Raw genomic sequence first — 26,189 nt, 5'->3', positions numbered from 1 at the left:
ACAGCCACATGCAGAAGAATGAAACTGGACCATTTCCTTACACCACACACAAAAATAGACTCCAAATGGTTGAAAGACCTAAACGTGAGACAGGAGTCCATCCAAATCCTAAAAGAGAACACAGGTAGTAACCTTTTCGACCTTAGCCGCAGCAACTTCTTCCTAGAAACATCGCCAAAGGCACGGGAAGCCAGGGCAAAAATGAACTATTGGGATTTCATCAAGATAAAAACCTTCTGCAGAGCAAAAGAAACAGTCCACAAAACCAAAAGACAACCGACAGAATGGGAGAAAATATTTGCAAACGACATATCAGATAAAGGGCTAGTATCCAAAATCTATAAAGAACTTATCAAACTCAACACCCAAAGAACAAATAATCCAATCAAGAAATGGGCAGAAGACATGAACAGACATTTCTCCAAAGAAGACATCCAAATGGCCAACAGGCACATGAAAAAGTGCTCAACATCACTCGGCATCAGGGAAATCCAAATCAAAACCTCAATGAGATACCACCTCACACCCGTCAGAATGGCTAAAATTAACAAGTCAGGGAACGACAGATGTTGGCGGGGATGTGGAGAAAGGGGAACCCTCCTACACTGTTGGTGGGAATGCAAGCTGGTGCAGCCCCTCTGGAAAACAGTATGGAGGTTCCTCAAACAGTTGAAATTAGAGCTACCGTTCGATCCAGCAATTGCACTACTGGGTATTTACCACAAAGATACAAATGTAGGGACCCGAAGGGGTACGTGCACCCCAATGTTTATAGCAGCAATGTCCACAATAGCCAAACTGTGGAAAGAGCCAAGATGCCCATCGACAGATGAATGGATAAAGAGGAGGTGGTATATATACACAATGGAATATTATGCAGCCATCAAAAGGAATGAGATCTTGCCATTTGCAACGACGTGGATGGAACTGGAGGGTGTTATGCTGAGTGAAATAAGTCAATCAGAGAAAGACATGTATCACATGACCTCACTGATATGAGGAATTCTTAATCTCAGGAAACAAACTGAGTGTTACTGGAGTGGTTGGGGGTGGGAGGGATGGGGTGGCTGGGTGATAGACATTGGGGAGGGTATGTGCTATGGTGAGCGCTGTGAATTGTGCAAGACTGTTGAATCACAGATCTGTACTTCTGAAACAAATAATGCAACATATTTTAAGAAAAAAGAAAAAGAAGAAGATAACAGGAGAGGAAGAAAAGGGGAGTATGTCAGAGGGGGAGACGAATCATGAGAGATAATGGAATCTGAAAAACAAACTGAGGGTTCTAGAGGGGAGGGGGTAGGGGGATGGGTTAGCCTGGTGATGGGTATTGAGGAGGGCACGTTCTGCATGGAGCACTGGGTGTTATGAACAAACAATGAATCATGGAACACTGCACCAAAAACTAATTATGTAATATATGGTGATTAACATAACAATAAAAAAATAAAAAAAAAAAACAGGTGAAGCCCACAAAAAAAAAAAAAAAGTTTATATAGACGCCTTTACTGGGTTCAGTCATGTACCCAGTACAGGTAGCCTCCACACCACGTTTCTATCTCAAGGCTGTATCCTCAGACCAGCTTCTGGGAGCAGGGAAGGCAAGCATATCACACATTCTAAGGACAGGGAAGGAAGTGGGGAGCCTCCAGTTGCCTGGGTCCAGCTCATGGCTCAACAGGCAGTCGCATCTTCTTGATGACCTCCAACAGCAAGTGGGACTTTATAGCCAAGGAGCAGGGTCGGAGTCAGAGGAGGAAAATGAGTCTAAAAGGAAACATCACGGGTAACAGGATTCTTGTTGAAGATAGATTGGGGTGTCCAGATGATGATGAGGCTGATCAGATATGGAGGGTGGTCAGTTACTGAAGGTGTGGGTTTCTGGTTAAGCTGATATAGCAGGGTTCTTGATAAAACTACATTTTAGCAGAAAGTGCACAGGTGGGCCTAGGAGAGGATTCAGAAGTTTTACTAAAGTTCAGTCAAGCAAAGAAACTTTGTCACCAGGTTTTGCTTAGCTAGGACAGAAATACGAACTGTAAGATTGAATGAATGGGTCCAGTTTATGAAAAGACTTTAGTCATATGATTAAGGGGGCTATGTTTCATTTTTAAGTAATTATTACAATTATAGCAATGATAGAGTATTTTTTAGGTGTTAAGTAAGCCCTGGTCTAAAGTGCTTCTTGTGGACTAAAGTTTACTTTCAGAGCTTCCAGCAGGGCGTATGCCCAAACTGTGTTTTGCTGTGTAAAATAAATTGGCTCTTAGAAAGCTGAAGGTGGTGAAAGTAGAAGGTTGTTATAATAGCCCAGGTGGAAACTATTCAGGAGACATGGTTAAAAGACCATTCTGAAAGATAGGGCCTACCACAGTCAACTTTGAGAGGGGGTGAGGAGGGTGGTGAATTTATAGATAGATTTGAACAAGAATAGGAAATAAGGCCAAAGTGCAAGCTTGTGTGATTGGGAAGATGACAGTACTATTTCAGTAATGAAGTAAAAACAAACAATAATAATTGCAGTGCTTGACGGGTTATATTTCTAGTGTTGGAGGGATATCCTAAAAAAATGTAAGAGCAGAGTGTGAAACAAAGTGAGGAGAAGTGTAATAATAATGATAATAGTTCATGGTTTATCAGTGTTTCGGAGGATACCCAGTTTTTGTAAAGAGACTCTGAATAAAGATTTTACAATAAGCAACACCGTATTTTGGTTCTGATTCTGTTAGGTGCTTTCAGAATCTACTAAAATATCTAGAGTTAATTCTCTTTTCTTGCCAGGTAGGTAACACCTCAGCACGGTTCTTTTGTTTATTCATGATATTAATACTGTTGTTCTGTTTTCATTTAAACCTTAAAACATGATACAAGATGCCCATTGGAAGAGATAATAGAAGCAGAGGCAGGGGTGCCACAGGTAGTTTCCCATTTTTCTCTGTGAAGTATCTTGATATCTTCAAAATTAATTATAGCTGCTTTCCTTTGCCCATTAAGGGATTTAACCCTTGCAGTGCTACTTCCTGTCCAGCACCATACTTTCATAACTTTGGGTAAACTGATGTGCAGACACGTGCATGGTTTGTGTCCAATGTGAATCCTTTTTTGTATGTTCCTATATGTACAATTACTCAGCTAAAATGTTAGTTTCTTCTTGCTCATGTAATACTGTGATCTTATTCTTTAGATGCATAGGCAACAGTTGAATTTGCATCTTTGTGTTTTCCTCATGATTTCACTTTTGGAACAGTTTTAATAAAATTTACAAAGAAGACATCCAAATGGCCAACAGACACATGAAAAAGTGCTCAACATCCCTCGGCATCAGGGAAATCCAAATCAAAACCTCAATGAGATACCACCTCACACCAGTCAGAGTGGCTAAAATTAACAAGTCAGGAAACGACAGATGTTGGCGGGGATGTGGAGAAAGGGGAACCCTCCTACACTGTTGGTGGGAATGCAAGCTGGTGCAACCAATCTGGAAAACAGTATGGAGGTTCCTCAAACAGTTGAAAATAGAGCTACCATAGGATCCAGCAATTGCACTACTGGGTATTTACCACAAAGATACAAATGTAGGGATCCGAAGGGGTACGTGCACCTCAATGTTTATAGCAGCAGTGTCCACGATAGCCAAACTGTGGAAAGAGCCAAGATGTCCATCGACAGATGAATGGATAAAGAAGAAGTGGTATATATACACAATGGAATATTATGCAGCCATCAAAAGGAGTGAGATCTTGCCATTTGCAATGACGTGGATGGAACTGGAGGGTGTTATGCTGAGTGAAATAATTCAATCAGAGAAAGACGTGTATCCTATGACCTCACTGATATGAGGAATTCTTAATCTCAGGAAACAAACTGAGTGTTGCTGGAGTGGGGGTGTGTGGGAGGGATGGGGTGGCTGGGTGATAGACATTGGGGAGGGTATGTGCTATGGTGAGCGCTGTGAATTGTGCAAGACTGTTGAATCACAGATCTGTACCTCTGAAACAAATAATGCAATATATGTTAAGAAAAAAGAAGAAGATAGCAGGAGGGGAAGAATGAAGGGGAGTAAATCGGAGGGGGAGACGAACCATGAGAGACGATGGACTCTGAAAAACAAACAGGGTTCTAGAGGGGAGGGGGGGTAGGGGGATGGGTTAGTCTAGTGATGGGTATTAAAGAGGGCACGTTCTGTGTGGAGCACTGGGTTTTATGTGCAAACAATGAATCATGGAACACTACATCAAAAACTAATGATGTAATGTATGGTGATTAACATAATAAAGAAAATTTACAAAAGAAAATAAAACTCTGCATGGGATTTTTTGTTGTTTAGAAAAAATTACATCTTTTTTCACAGGCTAGAAAATTGGTTTACAGATACTCATTTAAACACACTGGGAAATACAGAAAAACTTGTACTGTTCGGTATATATAATATAACATTTTTTTATGTTCATGTAACAACCAGTCTCTATTTTTAAATTGGATACTATAATTGATAGTGTGTCACTTATTTTAAAAATGCTGAGAACATTACTATTATTTTAAAAATGATTAAATTTTATTTTCTTGGAAATAAATGTTTAATATGGTGGGTTTAAGTGTATAGTAAATTATTTTTGCTTTTTTTTAACATTTTTTCTAGTAGTTTCAGTTAAGAGTATATTTCTTTCAAAGGTTAAGCAAACTCATTTGTCATTGTTAAATGAAGAATAATACTCAGCGACTAATGAGCATATTTATTTTGAGAAGGATACTTTCTGAAAAGGGATGTTTTAAATAAAGTTGAGGAAGTACTTGGTAGGATAGCTAACATTAGTGTTGTCCTTCATCTTGTGTTTCATATCTTTCTTTTTAATCATTCTGTATAGTCACACACTCATTGTTACTTACATTATCTCACATTTTACCTTCTATTTATAAAAAAACAAGCAGTTTTTTTTTCCTAATAATTGAAAACAAAACGAGAATATGGTTGATCTAAATAATTTAGATTTCCTTTAAGTATATTATGCTGACACTTACTCTCAGGCTGACTTACTCTTGCCACCTAAAAAGTTAGTTTCATTTCCCACCACCAAATTCAATCAGTGTATATATAGGGAAATCAAATGGATTTTAATATTAGCAAATACTAAACATTAAAAAGATATGTTTGAAAAAAGCATTCTGAATCCCAAAGCCAAATTTTTTGTTTGACATTCTCAGTTTTAGATTATTCACTCTACTTCTTTCTATGTGGTTGATACAAATATATGACTAAATCGGAATATGTAATTGAATCATCAGTGATGTCCACAGATTTCGTAAAAATGTGGGTAATTTCTTTGAAATATTTGCTTTCTGAACTATTATTTTGTCCCCCCATAACAGCCCTCATGAATTCTATCTCCCTTTCCCAAGAAAAAAACAACCTGTCTTTACTGGGTCTTGTTGGGTGCTTCATAATAAAATTTCTAACCTTGAACATACCCCTAATCCAACAGGAATCTTGACATCATCCTTAATTTAGGGACTGCCACACCTATAATTCTGTTTTTGGATGCACAATCCAACCTGCAGCACCTCTAGGATTAATCCCATATGAGAGCATATTTTTACCTTTTTGGTATTGTCTTCTCGGGAGTAGGTTGTGTTCTTATACATCCTGTATAGAGTGCTCCTTCCACCATGGTCATTTATTGAAATAGGATCACTGTTTTACAGATAACCAAACAAAACCCTCATATCAGAATTTATAGTTATTTCTCCTTATGCTTTAACCTACACACTTTTAGTATTGAGCAGTGATGTAGGTTTGGGGTATTCAGAGTTAAGCTTTGGTTCTTGTCCCTAAGCCAAGGTCTAGAAGGAATGACAGAAATATATGTCCTTGCACCATTATAGTATTTTATAAAGTAAGTGGAATAGGAAAAGAAAGAACAATGTCTAAAAAATGAGTTAAAGAGTCAGGAAAGGCTATATAGCCTGAACAGGTTTTTGAAAAGTTGACCAAGAGAGGAGAGGTGGGATATGTCAGGCAGAAGAATTAAAGAGTTGTGATTAAAAAAAAAAAAATTGTTGAGGGGCGCCTGGGTGGCTCAGTGGTTGAGCATCTGCCTTCGGCTCAGGTCATGATCCTGGGGTCCTGGGATCGAGCCCCACATCGGGCTCCCTGCTCTGTGGGAAGCCGGCTTCTCCCTCTCCCACTTCCCCTGCTTGTGTTCCCTCTCTCGCTGTGTCTCCCTGTCAAATAAATAGATAAAAATCTTAAAAAAAAAAAAAAAAAAAAAGATAGTTGAGAAAGGCAGTGATTATGGACCGGGCCTAGGTGTCAGCCAGCCAGAGTTCTTCCTGGTTCCTCCTCTTAACTTTGTGTGAAACCTCAAACACCAGAACGTTCATATGTACATGGCTGCATGAGTGTACTTGCCTCTTGGATTTGTTATGAACATTACATGAGATAATTTATGTAAAAGGGCTTAGCATGGTACGTGCTACACAATGTCAGTGTGAGCTATTAGTAAGCATCATCAACTTGAATAATGTTTGGGCAGTATTTATTTGGCTGCTATGGTTTGGGGACAGGATATTACCTTTAACTCAAGGGCATATGTTTCACTGTTACAGCTATTAACATTTGAAGCTTACAAAAGAATCCTAGCTACCCATTAATGAATTATTTTAGGTGGTAATATGTGCTCACACTGTTCTATTTTCTGAATTACTTTTCTTCATGATGTTTATGTGCCACAAAAATCAGAGTTTAAAGCTAGAAGAAATCTTTAGTTATCCTTTTTATAGAATTTGGACTATTTGTAATAGATAATTTTTTATATATTGATTAATTTTACTATCTTTTTTCCAAGCAAATAAAACTTGCTGTTTGTCATCTAGTTAGAATTGTGGGATTTTTTATTTTTTGAATCTTAGGTTTTATTTTTATAATTTTCACCAAGATCAAAAGTGAAAATATAAATAAATATATAATTAAAATGCAGTAAAACTCTTTGTCAGAATTTTCTCCAACTAAAGATTTGCATTTAATTAATTTTAAAAGCTTTTAAAATTAATTGCATCCCTGGGAGTATCATACATTTCCTTTCATGGGGCTCGAATGACATCCTCTATATTTAAGTAGGTATGCTAAATAAAGATGCTAAACTCAGCTAATTTTTTAAAACGTAACTGGACAAAGCACATTTTTTTAATAGGTGTTCTTAGGAGAATCTTTCAATTTTTTAAAGTACTTAACCACATGAATATAGTCTGTTTAAAGGGAGTGAGGTCAAGTGTGGCTATCGATTAAAAAATAGAAGTGTAGTTTTGCTCTTTTCTCCAAAGCTTTTCTCAGGAAAAAAAACAAAGCAAAATGGTTTGTGAGCTGTGTTCACATTGATAGATACATTTATTCAAAAACATATTTGAGGGCCTATTATGTATCAGCCACTTTTATGGGTCCACTGATTCAAGAATGAACAAGTCCATTATTGGACGTTGGCTTCTGACCTCATGGCATTTGCATTCCATTAAGGGAAGGTAGATAGGAAACATGCAAACAATGGGAAATTTCAGATTGAAGTGCTAGAAAGGAAATAATGTGATATTCTAAAGTAGATGTTAAGACTGTGGGCTTGGCATAGGCCACTTGACATGGACTGTTCAGAAAAGGCTTTTCTCAGGGTTTGATATTACTTGGAGGATGGAAAGGAATTTGTCACACAGAGTTAACCTAAGAGTCTTCAGGTACAGAGAATAGCAAATATAAAATGCCCTACAATGCAAAAAATATTTGTGTGTTTAGTTTGGATATTCTCATAATGACATAATACGATTTTAAAAGATCTCTGGCTTCTCTGTGGAGAATGAATTATAAGGGCTTAAGAGTAGAAACAGGATTTGGTGGTGGAGTGGATTGGACTCTAAGCAGAATAATAGAAAAGGAAAAATGGTGGTGGAGACATTTAGGATATATTCTTAAATGCTATTTGAAGCTATAGGACTAGAGGAGAAGAGAGTTCCTGATTGGGCCTTGAAGTACTTAATGTATCACATAATATTTCTATACCTCAGTCTCTCTATAAATGTGGACAGTAATAATGCATACTTCATAGGCTCAAATAGGATTAAATTGATTAAAATAATGCAAAGCATTTAAATAGTCCCTGGCATGTTGTAAGCCACAGCATAAGGTTAGCTAAGATGCTGCTATCTCTGCTGCATCAGAGGTCTTACCTGAGAAGGTAGTTAGGACTAGAAGGCAGTCAGATGTGCAGAGTAAAGCTGAAGATCTGTTGATCACAAATTTGGAGTTTTTTAGAGTGCATACCATTTTGAAGGTTTGAGATGGGGTCAGATGAGGGGACGTACAGACCATCAGGGTTCTAGTGGGTACCTTAACTTATTTGTGAAATACCTGGTAGGTGTTTTCTTTTATCCATATTGTTAGCCCTCCTGGGGAATTTCCAGTTTTCTGGAGTAACTGGATTTATGAGTTGACTGAATAAATTATTTGCTAAAGAGTATTAGTGTGTCAGTATTTGAAACCCAGAACTTTTGACCAAAATGAAATAGATTTATTAATAAGTGTCACATTCATTTGTTAAATGGTAACAGTTAATGATAATTTTTCATTTAGTCAAAAAAGTTTGGAAAGAGTATACTATTTATATTTATATAAAGCATTTTTTAAAGTACTTTTTCATTCATAATCAACAAGTAGAGTTTTTCCCCCTGAACTGCATGGTACTTTATTTACATACTTGGAATGTGATAAAACTCTTGGAAAGTTCCCAGATATATCTGTGGAATTGGCTAATACTGAATAGTCCTTTGTCTCTTCAGCCCTCCTCTGACTTTTCATTGGCAAAGGAGAGAGGGAAGCAGGGAACTCAGCTAGTAATAAGCAAATCAGCCGAAGTATCTGTGTGTGTTTATTTTCTGAAATTAGGTCTACTTATTTTTTATAATGATTTAAACAAATTTTTTAAAAATTCAGATGGTCTGTTGGAATGTTTTCTTTCTTAAATTTTGCCTTTTCACCCTGTAAAATATGAATACCCTCATAATTTTCATAGGGCCTAATTTGCCTAGAGAAATCTATGCCTTTTTTAATAGCTACTTTGTTTCATTTTATATTTGAATGAGACAAAAACACTACACTAAATCATGCTTTATTGCAATTCAGGTCCAATTTATGTGAGTTATAAGTTTGAAAGAACAGCTAAATTGTCAAGGGATATGATTATAGATTAAGTCAAAAAAACCTGCTTATTAACAGCTCCAGAAAGAAAAATTTTTTTTAACAAGCATAACTTTTTTTGTTAAAGTGTTATATTAGTTTCAGGTGTACAATATAGTGATTCAACAATTCCATACTGAAAGAAAAGTTATAAATGCCACTTTGACTTTACCTGCATCACTTTAAGAAAAAACAAATCACAATTTTTCTTTTATTTACATTTTCAAGTTTCCTAGTTATGTTAGTTACTGTATCTACCAGGAAATAGGTTTTGGGTTTTTTGTTTTGTTTTTTCGTGTTTTGTTTTTTTTTTAAGATTTTATTTATTTGACAGACAGCGAGAGAGGGAACACAAGCAGGGGGAGTGGGAGAGGGAGAAGCAGGCTTCCTGCCGAGCAGGGAGCCCGATGCGGGGCTCGATCCCAGGACCCTGGGATCATGGACCTGAGCCGAAGGCAGACGCTTAAAGACTGAGCCACCCAGGCGCCCCAGTTTTTTGTTTTGTTTTAATTTCAAACCTCATCTGATAGAGGTGGTAGAATTGCTTGGTTTCTTGTTTATAGTGATGCAAATGTTCTATATCAATTCTGGTGAGGAATCTTGATTGTTGTGATGGTTTTATGGGTATATACATTAGTCAGAACTCAATAGGTATGTTAAATATGTACAGGTTAATAGAAAAACCCACACATTTGGCAATGATAAATTTTAATTTGCATTCATGAGACAATTGGATATAATTTAGTGAGTCTTCAGTTTTCCATTTTACTACCTTTATTAAGTTCAAAGCGATATCTGGTTCTTAATTATTAGTCCGTAAAATTAGCATACTTGCTTCCTAGTACTGTTTTGTTTTTATTGGTTCTAATGGTGGCAATAACTTTTTAGAGCATTTTCTATGTGCTAGGCACTCTGATAAGTTTAATATGTTTTTTATTTAGTTTTGACAACCATTGAGCTAAGTATTATCATCTTGTTTTACAGATGAGGAAACTGAACTTTGACATCTTACCCAAGGTCATACAGCTAAGTGTTAAAACTAGGATTTGGATCCCCAGTTGTCTTGACTTTAAGTCCTGTGCTTTGAGACCCTGCCTCCCACTATCTTTGTGGGCTGGGTGGGGGGGGAGATGGTTCTACAGAACACTGTTTTATTATTGAACATGTGCATTTTTTGCCAGCTGTTATTACATTTCTGGAGAAGAGGCAGTGTATAAAGTTTCCTTGATCCAATATGGGAAATGCTTTATTTGCATTATGATCTAAGCCAATGGTGCTCAAAGTGTGATTTGTGGACCATTTACAAATTCTTTGTTAAGGAAACGTGAGATAAATACAGGTGAACGTAAGCATTAGACATTTTTTTTAAGATGTATTTATTTGAGAGACAACAAACATGAGTGCACATGGGGGTGAGGGAAGAGGGAAAGAAACTCAAGCAGACTTTGGAGCTCAGAGCCAACACAAGACTCAAACTCAGGACCCTGAGATGATGACCTGAGCCGAAATCAAGAGTGGGACGCTCAACTGACTGAACAACCCAGGTGTCTCTCACGTTTATAGCAATTTGATATCCCTACAACTACATGCATGATTTATATTTATATCAGTAAGCAGTGGATTGGGGGAAAACTGGTTCTTCATCACACTAAGAAGTATTGATCTAAGCCACTTGAAAATAAAATATGGGAAAAAAATATGTGAGAGCTGGAATTTGCATTTATAAATTGGTTGAAAAATTCAAAAGTGATATATCCCTAGACTTCTGATATGTAATGAGTAATTTTATTTTCATTAAGTCATTGAGGAAGCATAACCTAATTTCTAGTCCCAGGATTGGACCATCTTTTCACACAAAAGAAAATACCATACATAGCTCTGATGAAACTTCCGCAAAATACCCTTTTTAATTTTTCAGCTGTTTGCATAAGATTTTGCTTTTAATATTCTACCTGATTGTTAAACATGTCCAAACTATATGGATTCTTTTTAGTTACATTTAAATATTTAGATGATTTTTAGCTAAGAAAAAATCAAATTTCTGTTTGTTTTTTTTTAAGATTTTATTTATTTATTTGACAGCGAGAGAGGGAACACAAGCAGGGGAAGTGGGAGAGGGAGAAGCAGGCTTCCCGCCGAGCAGGGAGCCTGATGCGGGGCTCGATCCCAGGACTCTGGGATCATGACCTGAGCCAAAGGCAGACGCCCAACGACTGAGCCACCCAGGCGCCCCCAAAAAATCAAATTTCTTAGCTTTTTTAGCTGCAAATACATGAAAGAGTTCTAAACCCCACAAACTTAGCTGGTCATTATTGGTTAGTTTCTTTATACCAAATTTAAAAAGTATGTCTGAAGAATATGTCGGTTGAGGTAAAATTGCCTCAAAATTATATTACTACTCTGATTACAATTAACATACTTTCATTTATAGGAATTACTACTAAATTGATTTTTAGGTTAATTTCCCCATGCACAGATACTATATGTCTTATCTTGAAAATGATGTGTTATATCTTATACTGGCAATATTGCTAAGGAAAAAAAAGTCCTTGTCCGTAAAAATTATATGTGTGCTTTCTCTACCACTATTCTTAGGTTTATTGATTAGAATTTAGTTATTTTATACTACTTTTATATGCTTTCAGATAATCCAGTCAAGTTGACTTTTTTCCCTGAACTTAATTTGGTTTTACAGTTCTTTCTTGTAAGATTTCTCAGAAGCAAAACCAGAAATGATTTAGTTTGTGTTCGTTCTAACCTTCATTCTTTATATGTCATTATGTGTTAATATTTAGCTATTTTATCATGTATCAAAGTTTATGGCTTTAATTGTTTAGTATGTCAGTCTCTTTTTTTGAAGAATTTAAGTGTAATATATCCATTTAATGAAACCATTAGGAATTATTGCATAAGAAGTAATAGGGAAATGGTGAAAAATATAGAATACCAAGACATATATGCTCTATGATCTTAGCTATTTAAAAAATATGCATTAACAATTAAGTAGGTAATCATGTTAATCAACATTGTTATTTGGCAAATATATCCACCTGCTTATTTTCAGTTGTTTGCATTTTATTTAATGCATTTTCTAATAATATATATTTCTTTTATTTAAAAAAATTTTTTTTTTAAATAGGCTCAGCCCCCAGTGTGGGGCTTGAACTAACAACCCTGAGATTAAGAGTCACATGCTCTTCCAACTGAGCCAGCCAGGCACCCCTATTTCTCTTTTATAAAGTAAAAATCAGTAAAGAGAAATATAAAGATGTTTTTGGCCTTCTAGTTTACCTTTACAATGACCTTTATATTGGCCTATGCTTTTACTTTATTTTTATTGAAATTTGATTGACAATATTATAATAGTTTTAGATGTACAGCTGTTGATTCAGCAATTATTACTCAGTGCTTGCCATACAACATTGTTACAGTATTATTGACTATACTTCCTGTGCTGTATTTTTCATCTTTGTGATTTATTTATTTTATAACTAAGTTTATGCCTCTTAATCCCTTTTATCTGTTTCACATATATGCCCACCCACCTCCCTTCTGACAATGACCAGTTTGTTCTTTATTTAAGAGCCTGGTTGGTTTGTTTGCCTGTTTGTTCATTTGTTGATTTTTTAGATTCAACATATAAATGGAATTATATGGTATTTGTCTTTCTCTGACTTAGTTAACATCCAGGCTCATCCATGTTGTCACAAATAGCAAGATCTGATTCTTTTTTATGGCTGAGAAATATTCCTGTGTGTGTGTGTGTGTGTGTGTACCATATCTTCTCTATTCATCTATCCATGGGACTTGTGTTGCTTTCATATCTTGGCTATTATAAATAATGTTGCAATAAACTAGCAGTGTATATATCTTTTCACATTAGTGTTTTCATTTTCTTTGTGTAAATTCCAGTAGTGGAGTTACTGGATCATATGGTATTTATATTTTTAATTTTTTGAGGAGCCTCCATACAGCCATTCCATAATGGCTGTACCAATTTACATTCTCACTAACAGTGCATGAAGGTTCCTGTTCTCCACATTCTCGCTAACACTTGTTATTTCTTGTCTTTTTTTTTTTTTTAATTTAGCTATTCTGACAGTAAAGTGATACCTCATTGTGGTTTTGATTTGCATTACCCTGGTGATTTTGATATTGAGCAACTTTTCATTGTTCTGTTGGCCATCTGTATATCTTTTTTTGGTTTCTACTACCTTAGGGCTTTGTTCTTTTTCTAGCTCTCCTAGGTGTAAGGTTAGGTTGTTTATTTGAGATTTTTCTTTTTTGTTTTTTTTTATTTTTTGAAAATAATCTCCATACTCAATGTGGGGCTCAAACTCAAAACCCCAGGATCAAGAGTCGTATAGTCCACTGACTAAGCCAGCCAGGCACCCCTCTTGTTTTTTTTGATGTAGGCCTGTGTCACCATAACCTTCCATCTTAGAACTGCTTTCTTTTGCTGCATCCCAAAGATGTTGGACTGCTGTGTTTTCATTTTCATTTATCTCCATGTATTTTTTAATTTTATCTTTGATTTCTTGGTTGACCCAGTCATCGTTTAGTAGCATGTTGCTTAGTATCTATGTATGTGTTCTTTCTAGATTTTTTCTTGTAATTGATTTCTAGTTTCATACCATTGTGGGCAGAAAATATGCTTGGTGTGATTTCGGTCTTAAATTTATTGAGACTTGTTTTGTGGCCTAACGTGATGTATCCTGGAAAATGTTCCATGTGCACTTGAAAAGAGTATGTATTCTGCTCTTTTTGGATGGAATGTTCTGTATATGTTAGGTCCATCTGGTCTAATGTGTCATTCAAAGCCACTGTTTCTTTGTTGATATTCTGTCTGGATGATTTGTCCATTGATTTAAGGAAGGTGTTAAAATCCCCTCCTATTATTGTATTACTGTCAATTTCTCCCTTTATGTCTGCTAACATTTGCATTATTTATTAAGAGAGAAAAGGAGGCAAAGAACTTGTTGGAAGAATTAATAGGTAAACTCCCCTAATTTGTGGAAAGAAACAGACGTCCAGGAAATGCAGAGAGCCCCTAACAAGATTAACCCAAGGACATCCACATCAAAACATAATAATTAAAATGGTAGAAAGTAATGATAAAGAGAAAATTTTAAAAGGAGCAAGGAAAAGCAATTACAAACAAGGGAAACCCCATAAGGCTATCAGTTGATTTTTCACCAGAAGCTTTGAAGGCCATAAGGGAGTGGCATGATATAAAGTGCTGAAAGGAAAAAATGTACAACCAAGAATACTCAGTAAGGCTATCATTCAGAACAGAAGATAGTTTCTCAGACAAAAGTTAAAGGAGTTCATCACCACTAAACCAGTTTTATAAGAAATGTTAAAGGGAATTCTTTAACTGGAAAGAAAAGACCATAACTAGAAGAAAATAAAAATTTCACAGGTAAAAGCAAGCATGTAGTAAAGGTAGTAAATTAATCACTTGTAAAGCCAGTATGGAGGTGAAAACACAAAAGTAGTAAAATCAGTTATACCTAGAAAAGCCAGCCAAGGGTTACACAAAATAAAAAGGCATAAAATATAACATTATATAGAGAGGGGGGAGTAAAAATTTAGTGCTTTTAGAATTTGTTCAAACTTAAGCAACCATCAACAATATAGACTGCTATATACGCAAAATGTTCTATATGAACCTAACGTTAACCACAAATCCAAAACCTACAATAGATAAACACACAAAAAAATGATCCTGAGAGTAAGAATTCCTCATAGCAGTGAGATCATATGATACATGTCTTTCTCTGATTTATTTCGCTTAGCATAGAGGGACATAAAATGCACATTACTAAAAAGCTACATACTGTGTATTTCCAACAATACGACATTCTGGAAAAGGCAAAACTTACAGACTACAAAGTCAGTAGTTGACAGGGATGATACAGTTGAATAGGTGCAGCACAGAATTTTCAGGGCAGTAAAAAAATACGTACGATATTACAGCTATGGATATGTCATTATACATCTGTCAAAACCAATAGAATATACAACATTAACAGTGAACTCTAAGGTAAACTCTAGACTTTGGGTGACTATGATGTGTCAATGTAGGTTAATTAATCCTTGGTAAAGAATGTGCTGTTTTGGTGAGTGATGTTAATGGTGATAATGGGGAGGTTCTGAATGTGTCAGATTAGTGGGTATACGGGAAATCTCTGTACCTTCCTCTCCATTTTGTAGTAAACCTAAAACTGCACTTTAAAAAAACAAGTCTTAAAAAAAGATAAAGGAATCCAAGCATAGCACTAAAGCAAGCCTGAGAGCAAGTGAAGAAGAAAGGAACAGGGAAAAACTACAAAAACAACCAAAAAGCAATTAACAAAATGGCAATAAGTACATACCTATCAATAAATTTAAATGTAAATATACTAAATGCTATAATAAAAAGACCTAGGGTGACTGGATTTAAAAAACAAAAAACAAGACCCATCTCTATGCTGCCTAGAAAAGACTCACCTCAAACCTAAAGACACATAAAGACTAAAAGTGAAGGGATGGAAAAACTGCAAATGGGAGGGAAAAAAGCCGGTGTAACAATACTTATATTAGAAGAAATAGATTTTAAAATGAAGATGGTCTTTTGTGTCCAAAGCATATGTTGCTGTGTGTGTTTGTGCTTATGGTTAAATCCAGTTTTTAAAATTTTTAGAATATACAGATTGATAATAAAACAGCTTGCAGAATTTTTAACTCATTCCCAGTCTTAACTGTTATACTTATGATACTGTGTATGCATCCAGATTGAGCTTAACTATTGTAGGTTATGTGCTGTGCCACATACAAATATTTATGATACATAGTTCCTGCTTTCAAAGATGTCTTCCCTAATAGGTGAATTGCATAGCCAGTTCTTTACAAAACAAATCAATGTTGAAAGGGAAGGTAGTTAAGATTCATTTTGATTCATTTATCATTTAAGTTCTTATTCATCTTGGATTTCTCACAGTACTTCAAAATACTGCTTTATTTTGTTGCTGTGAGAATCCAGAATATGAAGATATAACAATAAAGTACAGTTTTTTCCCGACATAAATTTTGCAATATTTTAATTCCCCAATTGGGAGTGAAAGTATCAGGGTCAGGAATATTCTTTTTAATCAGTACCCAGACATAGTGCTTGGCACATGGTGTACTAAAGTGAATAAGTCAAGTGACTCTGTGTTTAAGGTAGTCTCTCTAGAAATGGGATTTGGGGATTTGTCTGTTTTTATTTTTATGGATAAAAGAATTAAGGTGGAGAATTGGGAAGTTTGTATCATTCTTTTTGTCACAGCCTTAACCAAGAAAATTTTGATTTAATAAATTCATAGATTTTTACCTTTTTTTCAGTGCAAGCATTTATTACTAATATAGATTATATTTTCTAGAGTAGTGACTCTTAACCTTTTAGAGGATTTTGTTAAAAACCATTTTTGAGAATATTATAAAAGTAGTAGACTACCTCCCCAATAAAATGTAAGAGGTAAATTTTGCATGTAATTTGAGGTAATTCAGATTCCCTAAGACCCAATATATAGAAAAAAAATATGTAGGGGTATACACATATAACTTCACTGAGATAATTCACCTACCGTACAGTTCACTTATTTAAATTGTGTAATTTAGTAGTTTTTAGTACAGAGTTGTGTGACCATCCTTATAATCAATTTTATTTATTGAAGTATAATTATCATACATTGTTAGTTTCAGGTGTATAGTATAATCAGCAATTCTGTATATTACTCCAGTGCTCATCAAGATACACGTAGTCTCAATTCCCTTTATTTATTTCCCACATACACCAACATACCGCCCCTCTTGTAACCACCATTTTGTTCTCTGTATTTAAGAGCTTGGGTTTTTTTAAATCTTTTTTTCTTTGTCCATTTGTTTCTTAAATTCCACACATGAGTAAAATCATGGTGTTTGTCTTTCTCTGTCTGACTTTAAGCATCATACCCTCTAGGTCCATCCATGGAGTTGTAATTGGCACTATCTCATTTTTTATGGCTGAATAATAGTCCATTGTGGATACACATACCACATCTTCTTTATTCATTCATCTATCAATGGACACTCGGGTTGTTTCCATGTCTTGGCTATTATAAATAATGATGCAGTAAACACAAGAGTATATTTCAAATTAGTGTTTTGATTTTCTTTGGGTGAATTCCCACTAGTGGATCATATAGTAATTCTATTTTTAATTTCTTGAGGAACTTCCATATTGTCTTCCACAGTGGCTACACCAATTTGCATTCCCAACAGTAGTGCATAGGGGTTCCTTTTTCTCCACATCCTTGTTAACACTTGTTATTTTTTGTCTTTTTTATTTTAGCCATTCTGACAGGTTATAAGGTGATACCTCATTATGGTTTATCTTTCATTTCCCTGATGATTGGTGTTGAACATCTTTTCATGGGTCTCTTGGCCATCAGTATGTCTTCTTTGGAAAATGTCTGTTCAAGTCCTCTGCCCATTTTTTTATCAGATTCTTTTGGTGTTGAGTTATATATGTTTTAAAAATGAGCCCCTAATTGGATATATCATTTACAAATATTTTCTTTTCTTCAGTAGGTTACCTATTTGTTTTGTTGATAGTTCCTTTCACTGAACAAAAGCTTTTTATTATGGTGTAGTACCAGCAGTTTAATTTTGCTTTTGTTTCCCTTGCCAGAGGAGACATAGGGAGAAAAATGTTACTATGGCCGATGTCAAATTACTGCTTTTGTTTTCTTCTAGAAATTTTATGGTTTCAGGTCTCACATTTAGGTCTTTATTCCCTTTTGAGTTTCCTTCTGGGTATGCTCTAAGAAAGTGGTCCAGTTTGATTCTTTTGCATGTTGCTGTCCAGTTTTTCTAGCACCATTTGTTAAAGAGACTGTCTTTTCTCCATTATATATTCTTGCCTCCTTTGTTGTAGACTAATTGACCATATAAGTATAGGTTTATTTGAGCTCTGTGTTCTGTTCTATTGATTTATGTGTCTCTTTTTGTGCCATTACCATACTGTTGTGTCTACTACAGCTTTGTGATATATCTTGAAATCTGGGATTGTGATAACTTCTAGCTTTGTTCTTTTTCAAGATTGCTTTGGCTATTCAAGGTCCTTTGTGGTTCCATATATAAATGTTGGGACTGTTTTTCTAGTTCTGTGACAAATGCCATTGGTATTTTGATAGAAATTTGCATTAAATCTTTAAATCTAGATTGCTTTGTAGAGTATGGATATTTTAATAATATTCTTCCAATCCATGAACATTGAATATCATTCCACTTATTTGTGTCATCTTCAGTTTCTTTCATCACTTTTATAGTTTTCAGAGTGCAGGTCTTTTACCTCCTTCGTTAAGTTTTTCCTATGTATTTTGTTCTTTTATGGTACTGTATTTTGTTCTTTTATGGTACAATTAGAAATGAGACTGTTTCCTTAATTTCTCTTTCTGCTACCTCATTATTAGTATAGAGGAATACACAGATTTCTGTATATTAATTATGTATTCTGTGACTTTACAGATTTCATATTTCAGTTCTAATAGTTTTTTGGCAGAGTCCTTAGGGTTTTTTATATATAGTATCATGTCATCTGCAAATAGTAAAAGTTTTACTTCTTCCTTACCAATTTGATGCCTTTTCTTTTTCTGATCTGATTGCTGCAGGTAGGATTTCCAGTGCTGTGTTGAATAAAAGTGATAAAAGGTAACATCCTGTCTTGTTCTTGTTCTTCTTAGAGGAAAAGCTTTTACCTTTTCACCACTGAGTATGATGTTAGCTGTGGGTTTTTCACATTGTTGAGGTATATTCTCTCTGAACCTACTTTATTGAGAGTTTTTATCATGAATAGATGTTATCCTTTATCGGATGCTTTTTCTTCATCTATTGTGATGACCATATAGTGTTTATCCTTCCTCTCATTAATGTGATATACACACTGATTGATTTGCAAATATTGAACCACCCTTGCAGCCCTGAAATAAATCCCATTTGATCCTAGTGAATGACATTTTTAATATATTGTTGGATTCAGTTTGTAATATTTTGTTGATAATTTTTGCATCCTTATGTTCATCAGAGATACCTGTAATTCTCTTTCTTGTAGTGTCTTTATCTGGTTTTAGCATCAGCGTAACGTTGGCCTCATAGAATGAATTGGAAGCTTTCCTTCCTCTTCTAATTTTTTGGATAGTTCGAGAAGAATAGGTATTATCTCTTTGTTAAATGTTTGGTAGAATTCACTTGTGAAGCTGTCTGGTCCAGACATTTGTTTGTTGGGAGTTTTTTTATTACTGATTCAGTTTCATTACTAGTAATCAGTCTGTTCAAATTTTCTCTTTCTTCCTGATTCAGTTTTGGGAGGTGATATAATTCTAGGTTGTCCAATTTGTGGACATACAATATTTTCATAATATTTTCCTATAACACCTTGTAGTTCTATAGTGTTGGTTGTTATTTCTTTTCTTTAATTTCTGATTTTGAGTCCCCCATTTTTTTTTTTATGAGTCTGGCTAAACGTTTGTCAATTGTTGATCTCTTCAAAGAATCAGCTCCTGGTTTCATTTATCTGTTCTATTGGGGGTTTTTTTTGTTTGTTTGTTTTTTATTTTGTTTATTTTTGCTCTAATCTTTATTGTTTCCTTCCTTCTTCTGGTTTTGGGTTTTGTTTGTTCTTTTTCTAACTCCTTTTTTTTTTTTTTAAAGATTTATTTATATATTAGAGCACACGAGCAGGGGGAGTGGCAGAGGGAGAGGGAGAGAGAATCTCAGGAGACTTCCCGATGAGCACAGAGCCTGATGCAGGGTTCGATCTCACAACCCTGAGATATGACCTGAGCTGAAACCAAGAGTCAGACACTCAACTAACTGAGCCACCCAGGTGCCCCTTATTTTTCTAACTTCTTTAGGTGTAAGGTTAGGTTGTTTGAGATTTTTCTTCTCCAGGTAGGCCTGTATTTCTATAAACTTCCTTCTTAGAACAACTTTTGTTGCATCCCAAAGATTTTGGACCATTGTGTTTTCATTTTCATTTGTCTCCATGTATTTTTTATTTCCTCTTTGATTTCTTGGTTGTCCCATTCATTGTTCAGTAGCATGTTATTTAACCTCCATATTTGTGCTCTTTCCAGATTTTTTTCCCTGCAGTTGATTTCTAGTTTCATAGTATTGTGGTAAAAAATGGTGCATGGCATGACTTCATTCTTTTTGAATTTTTGAGACTTGTTTTGTGCCTAATATGTGGTCTCTTCTGGAGAATGTTCCCCTGTGCACGTGAAACAAATGTGTATTCTGGTGTTTTAGGATGGAATGTTTTGAATATATCCATTAGATCCATCTTGTCCAGTGTGTCCTTCAAAACCACTGTTTCCTTGTTGATTTCCTTTTGGATGATCTATCCATTGATGTAAATGAGATATTAAAGTCCCCTACTGTTACTCTATTACTATCAATTTCTTTATGTTTGTTATTACCTGCTTTATGTATTTGGGTGCTCCTGTGTCGGGTGCATAAATATTTACAATTGTTATATCTTCCTGTTGGATAAGTCCAGATAAGTCCTTTTTTTTTTTTAAGATTTTATTTACTTATTTGACAGGGCGGGGAGGGGGGCACGCACAAGTAGGCACAGTGGCAGACAGAAGGAGAGGAAGAAGCAGGCTGCCCGCCGAGCAGGGAGCCCGAATGAGGGGCTCAATCCCAGGACCCTGGGATCATGACCTGAGCAAAAGGCCGACACTTAACCAATTGAGACACCCAGGCGCCCCTGGATTATTCCTTTTATGACTATATAGTGTTTTCCTTTGTCTCTTGTTACAGTCTTTGTTTAAAGTCTTTTTTGCCCAATCTGAATATTTTTACCCACTTTCTTTTCGTTTCATTCGCATGATAATGCTTTTCTATCCTGTCACTTTCAATCTGCGTGTGTCTTTAGGTCTGAAATGAGTCTCTTGTAGGCAGTATATAGATGGGTGTTGCTTTTTTACCCCTTCTGTCACTCTATTCCTTTATTGGAGTGTTTAGCCTATTTACATTCAAAGTAATTATTGATAGGTATGTATTTATTGCTGTTTTGTTACTTGTTTTATGGTCTTTTTGTAGTTCTTCTCTGTTCCTTTCTTCTCTTGCTCTTTTTTCTCATGGTTTGTTGGCTTCCTGTAGTGATATACTTGGATTTCTTTCTATTTATTTTTTGCATATCTATTACCATTTCTTGATTTGTGGTTGCCATTAGGTTTGTATATAATATCTTATGAATATAGCAGTCTAAAGCTGATGATCGCTTAAGTTTGAACGCATTCCTTACTCCTCTCACTCTTATGTTTAGGTATATGGTGTCATCCTTTTGTGAATCCCTTGACTGATTCTTATTGATATACTTATTTTTACGGCTTTTGTATTTCCTACTCATTCCTGTTAATGGTCTTTTCTTTCTGCTCAGAGTCCCCTTTAATATTTCTTGTAGGGCTGGTTTAGTGGTTATGAATTCCTTTAACTTTCGTTCGGGAAACTCTTCATTTCTCCTTCTATTCTAAATGATGGCCTTGCTGGATAGTCTATTCCTGGCTGCAGTTTTTTTCTTTCAGCACTTTGAATATATCATGCTCATCACCTTCTGGCCTGCAAAATTTCTTCTAAAAAAATCAGCTGATAGCTTTATGGGGTTTCCCTTGTATGTAACTTTCCATTTCTCTTGCTGCTTTTAAAATTCCCTCTTTAAGTCACTACTTTTTGTCACTTTAATTTCTATGTGTCTTGGTGTGCACCTCCTCGGGTGGATTTTGTTGGGGATTCTCTGTGCCTCCTGGAGCTCAATTTCTGTTTCCTTTCCCCAGATTCAGGAAGTTTTCAGCTCATATTTCTTCAAATACATTTTCTGCTTCCCTTTTCTCTCTCTTCTCTTCTCCTTCTGGGATCCTTATAATGCAAATGTTATTACGCTTCATGGTGTCACTGAGTTACTTAAGTCTTTTTTCACTTTTTATTATTTCTCTTTCTCTTGCTCAGCTTGAGTGCTTTCTATTACTCTGTTATCTAGGTCACTGATCCGTTCTTCTGCTTCCTTTAGTCTACTATATATTCCATCCAGTGTATTTTTTTTTCAGTTATTGAGTTCTTCATCTCTAATTGGTTCTTTATGGTTTTTGTCTCTTTGTTAAGGGTCTCATGAGGTCTTCCACTCTTTTCTTAATAGTCTAATGAGTATCTCTATGACCATTACTTTAAATTCTTTATCAGGCATGTTACTTACCTCTGTTTGGTTTAGCTCTCACTGTGATTTTGTCCTGTTCTTTCATTTGGGATATATTCCTCTGTCTCATTTTGTCTAATTCTGTGTCTAATTTATGTAGTAGGAAAGTTAGCTACGTCTTCTGCTCTTGAAAGTAGTGGCCTATGAAGAGGGCCTGTAATGCCCGGTAGTGTGTTGTTCTCTGTTGACCGGAACATGGTGCTTCAGGGGTGTCTCCTGTGTGTGTTGCATGTGCCCTGCTGTTGTGACTGAGCTGCTTTTGCCTTCTGTCCATTCATCTGCTGTGGCTCTCTGCCTGTTGTGGGCAGGATTTGATCCTTTTTTTGTTAGTGAGCCCATCTGGGGCCACCTTGGGCTTAACTTGAGTCAGAACAAATGTTTGCCAGACATATGGTAGCACAGAGCTGTAGGAGAACATGAGGGCAGGGTGTATGGTGTCAGCAAGGTTGGCAGCAACAGAAGGAGACCTGCAGCTGTTGGGAACAGAGGCACATGGGTTGGAGGGGACTGGCCCACAGAAGCGTGTGGGGGTGGATCAGGTGGTATTAGCAAGGTTTGCCCGGTCTGCTGTGGGAGAAGATCTGGAGTGGGGTTCTGGCTGGTTGGGGTGTGTCTGCAGGAGAACAGGTGGGCAGGAGGCACTATTAGTAAGTTAGGTAGTAAGTGTTGGTACCCCACTGGTTCTTGCAGGTGTCTTTGTGTTTATGCTGGCGGGTGGGGGAGAGCAATGGTGCCTGCCAGCTCATTTGTTCCTGGAGAAGTCTCCCAAAGATCCCTGCTCCTCCAGCACTTGCTTTGAGGTTAGTAAGCAAATCTCCCTCCCAGATACCCAGTTTTTTTTCAAACTGCTGCTTCTATGCTCTATCTCATTGGGGCTGTTTCTTGTGCTGTCTCTTTAAGGCTGGGTGCTCAGTTTCCTCTCACCCTCTCTGTTCTCTCACAAACCCCCTGATTTTTAAAGGACCAGGTTTTAAGCCCTGCTGATGGTAAGAACTCACAAAATTTGACCCCTCTGGTTTTCAAAGGTAAATACGGTGATTCATCTACCCTGTGCAGGCTCCCTGGTGTGAGTCTGTTTCTCTCCTCTTTCAGGCCTGGGGTGTTCCTCCCAAGGAGAGTCCCATGGATCCATTTAGCTCTCAACCTATCACCACCCTTCCTACCTTCTTTGATATGGCCTCTTCTCTACATTTAGCTGTGGAAAGTTTGTTCTGACAGTCTTCAGGTCATTTTTTTTGAGTTATTTACATTGATACGGCTATTATCTAGTATCTGGAACAAGGTGAGCTTAGAGGCCTCTCACTCTGCCGTCTTCCCTAGAAGTCTCCTCTTTTCACTTTCTTGATGATATCTTTTGAAGCAGAAAGGTTTTTCATTTTGATGAAGTCCAATTTATTTTTTGTTGTTACCTGTGATGTCTTCTTTAGTGTTATTTCTAAGAAGACTGCCTAGCCCTAGGCCATAAAAACTTACTCCTGTATTTATTCTAAGATTTTTATAGCTGTTACATTTGGATCTATCATCCATTTTGAGAAATGCAGATATGAGGAAGGAGTCAACATCTTTATTTTACATGTGGTTTTTCTTTTTAAAGATTTTATTTATTTATTTGACAGATAGCAAGAGAGGGAACACAAGTAGTGGGAGTGGGAGAGGGAGAAGCAAGCTTCCTGCTGAGCAGGAAGCCCAATGTGAGGCTCAGCACCTCACATTGAGGCTCACCTGAAGGTGAGCCACCCAGCACCCGTACATGTAGTTTTCCAGTTATCCTAAAACCATTTGTTGAAGAGACTATTTTTACCTTTCATTTAATCATGTTGGCATCCTCTGAGTCCCATTCTTAGACCCTCCTCCACATCCATCAATCTAGCTCTAAAGAAAGGTACAGAGTTACTTGAAAGTCCTATAGGATACCAAAAAAGTGGAGGAGAAACCACATTGGGTTTTAAGTTGAGCGTAAGTTAAATCCTTATTACTACTCTATTAGTTATCTAGTGCTGTATAAGAAATTTACCCCTGGGCGCCTGGGTGGCTCAGTCGTTAAGCGTCTGCCTTCGGCTCAGGTCATGATCCCAGGGTCCTGGGATCGAATCCCACATCGGGCTCCCTGCTCAGTGGGAAGCCTCCTTCTCCCTCTCCCCCTGCTTGTGTTCCTGCTCTCACCGTCTCTCTCTCTCAAATTATTAAATAAATCTTAAAAAAAAAAAAAAAATTACCCCCAAAGTCAGGGGCCTAAATCAGCGTGATTTATGTAGGTCATCAATTTGAGAGACTTAGTTATGTAGTTTGGCTCAGAATCTCTCATGAAGTCACAGTCAGTATGTTGGTACTGCCATCAAATCAAGACTTGCTTGGAAATGGAAGACCTGCTTCTAAAATGGCTCACTCATATGGCTGTTGGCAGAAAGCAGCAGTCCTTACCATGGGAACCTCTCTATAGGGCTCCCTTAAGTTCCTTTAAGTGTTCTCATCATGTGGCAACTGGCTTTCTCCAGAGCTAATGATCTTAGGGTAAGGGAGGAAGCTGAAGCGCTTTTATGACCCAGTCCTAGCCATTATGCATTGTCACTTCTGCCTTGCTGTTTTTGTCAGAACTGAGTCACCAGATCCACCCCAAGGGGCTGCAGGATTTGGAACCACTTTTTTTTTTATATAATATAGATTTTTATTTATTTGAGAGAGAGAATGAGAAAGAGCATGAGAGGGGGTAGGGTCAGAGGGAGAAGCAGACTCCCCGCTGAGCAGGGAGCCCAATGCGGGACTCGATCCTGGGACTCCAGGATCATGACCTGAGCCGAAGGCAGTCGCTTAACCAACCGAGCCACCCAGGCACCCCTGGAACCACTTTTTAAAATTAATATCGAAGAATGTGTGAACGTTTTAAACTACCATATGTATTTGTCTTTTTTATTAAAAGTAAGGTCTAATTATGAAAAGCTAACGTTCCTTTATCCTATATGCTCATTTGTTGCCTAATGAGATGATTTCCAAGTAATTAATATTTTTTTTTACGTGTCGTTGATGTTTCCAATCCAACCACTCTTAGTATATCTTAGTATCAAAACAAAGCAGAGAAGTATGTCTATCACAAATGTCATATCAGAAAATATAAGAAAAATAACATTTCTAAACTGAAATAAGTACCAAAATATTTCCCATTTTCTATCCCTTCGTTCTCACTAGCCATTTTCCAGTCCCTGGGAAGGAGCATATGAGTAGTTACCTTTGAAGCTGTCTTTGAGTACTTCATGACTCTATATACTAGCTGACCAGTTTTGACCACTTTTAACTCAAGAAACATTTTGAAGTTAGCCAATAGTTTTGTAGCAAGAGCATATGAGCCTGTTTCAGTACTTTACTTTGTAACTTTGGTTCCTTCTGCAAACTTTTTTATAGGTAATGATTTTACATGACTTTGGAACTGGTCTCTAGTGGGACGCTGTGGGAGGATGAACACAGAAGAGCTAGAATTACTGAGTGACTCCAAATACAGAAACTATGTAGCTGCAATAGACAAAGCACTAAAGAATTTTGAATATTCCAGTGAATGGGCAGATTTGATATCAGCACTTGGAAAACTTAATAAGGTATGTCCATTTTACTCATTTCATAAAAAGTAAAAATCAGAAGTCTGAATTTGTACTTACTGGATTTCTCTAAAGGTTGAAGTAAAGAATTGTAAAAACATAACAAAAGCTCAGAATTACTTTTGGTACT

At 36.4% G+C, this 26,189-nt stretch overlaps 1 protein-coding gene across 8 annotated transcripts in view; it reads left to right on the top strand.

The window, feature by feature from the left end:
- The window catches only part of DOP1A (DOP1 leucine zipper like protein A), a 115,210-nt gene that overhangs the window by 16,593 nt on the left and 72,428 nt on the right, over positions 1–26,189 (top strand). For 7 of the 8 annotated variants that reach the window (XR_015768339.1, XR_015768337.1, XR_015768335.1 and 4 more), the window contains exon 2: positions 25,869–26,059. Coding sequence is in view for 3 of the 8 variants with exons in the window: in XM_028108008.2 (XP_027963809.1) it covers positions 25,922–26,059 (138 nt within the window). In the remaining 5 variants the exon portion in view is untranslated. Of the gene's footprint in view, positions 1–23,186; positions 23,273–25,868; positions 26,060–26,189 lie in introns of those variants that run through there. The other variant, XM_028108007.2, reaches the window with a different exon arrangement.

The sequence above is a fragment of the Eumetopias jubatus genome, unplaced genomic scaffold (assembly GCF_037043125.1).
Source record: "Eumetopias jubatus isolate StellerSeaLion01/CBP00866 unplaced genomic scaffold, mEumJub1_p1.0 scaffold_6, whole genome shotgun sequence".
In the NCBI taxonomy this organism is placed as follows: domain Eukaryota; kingdom Metazoa; phylum Chordata; class Mammalia; order Carnivora; family Otariidae; genus Eumetopias; species Eumetopias jubatus.
This window is presented reverse-complemented; position numbering and strand designations above follow the sequence as displayed.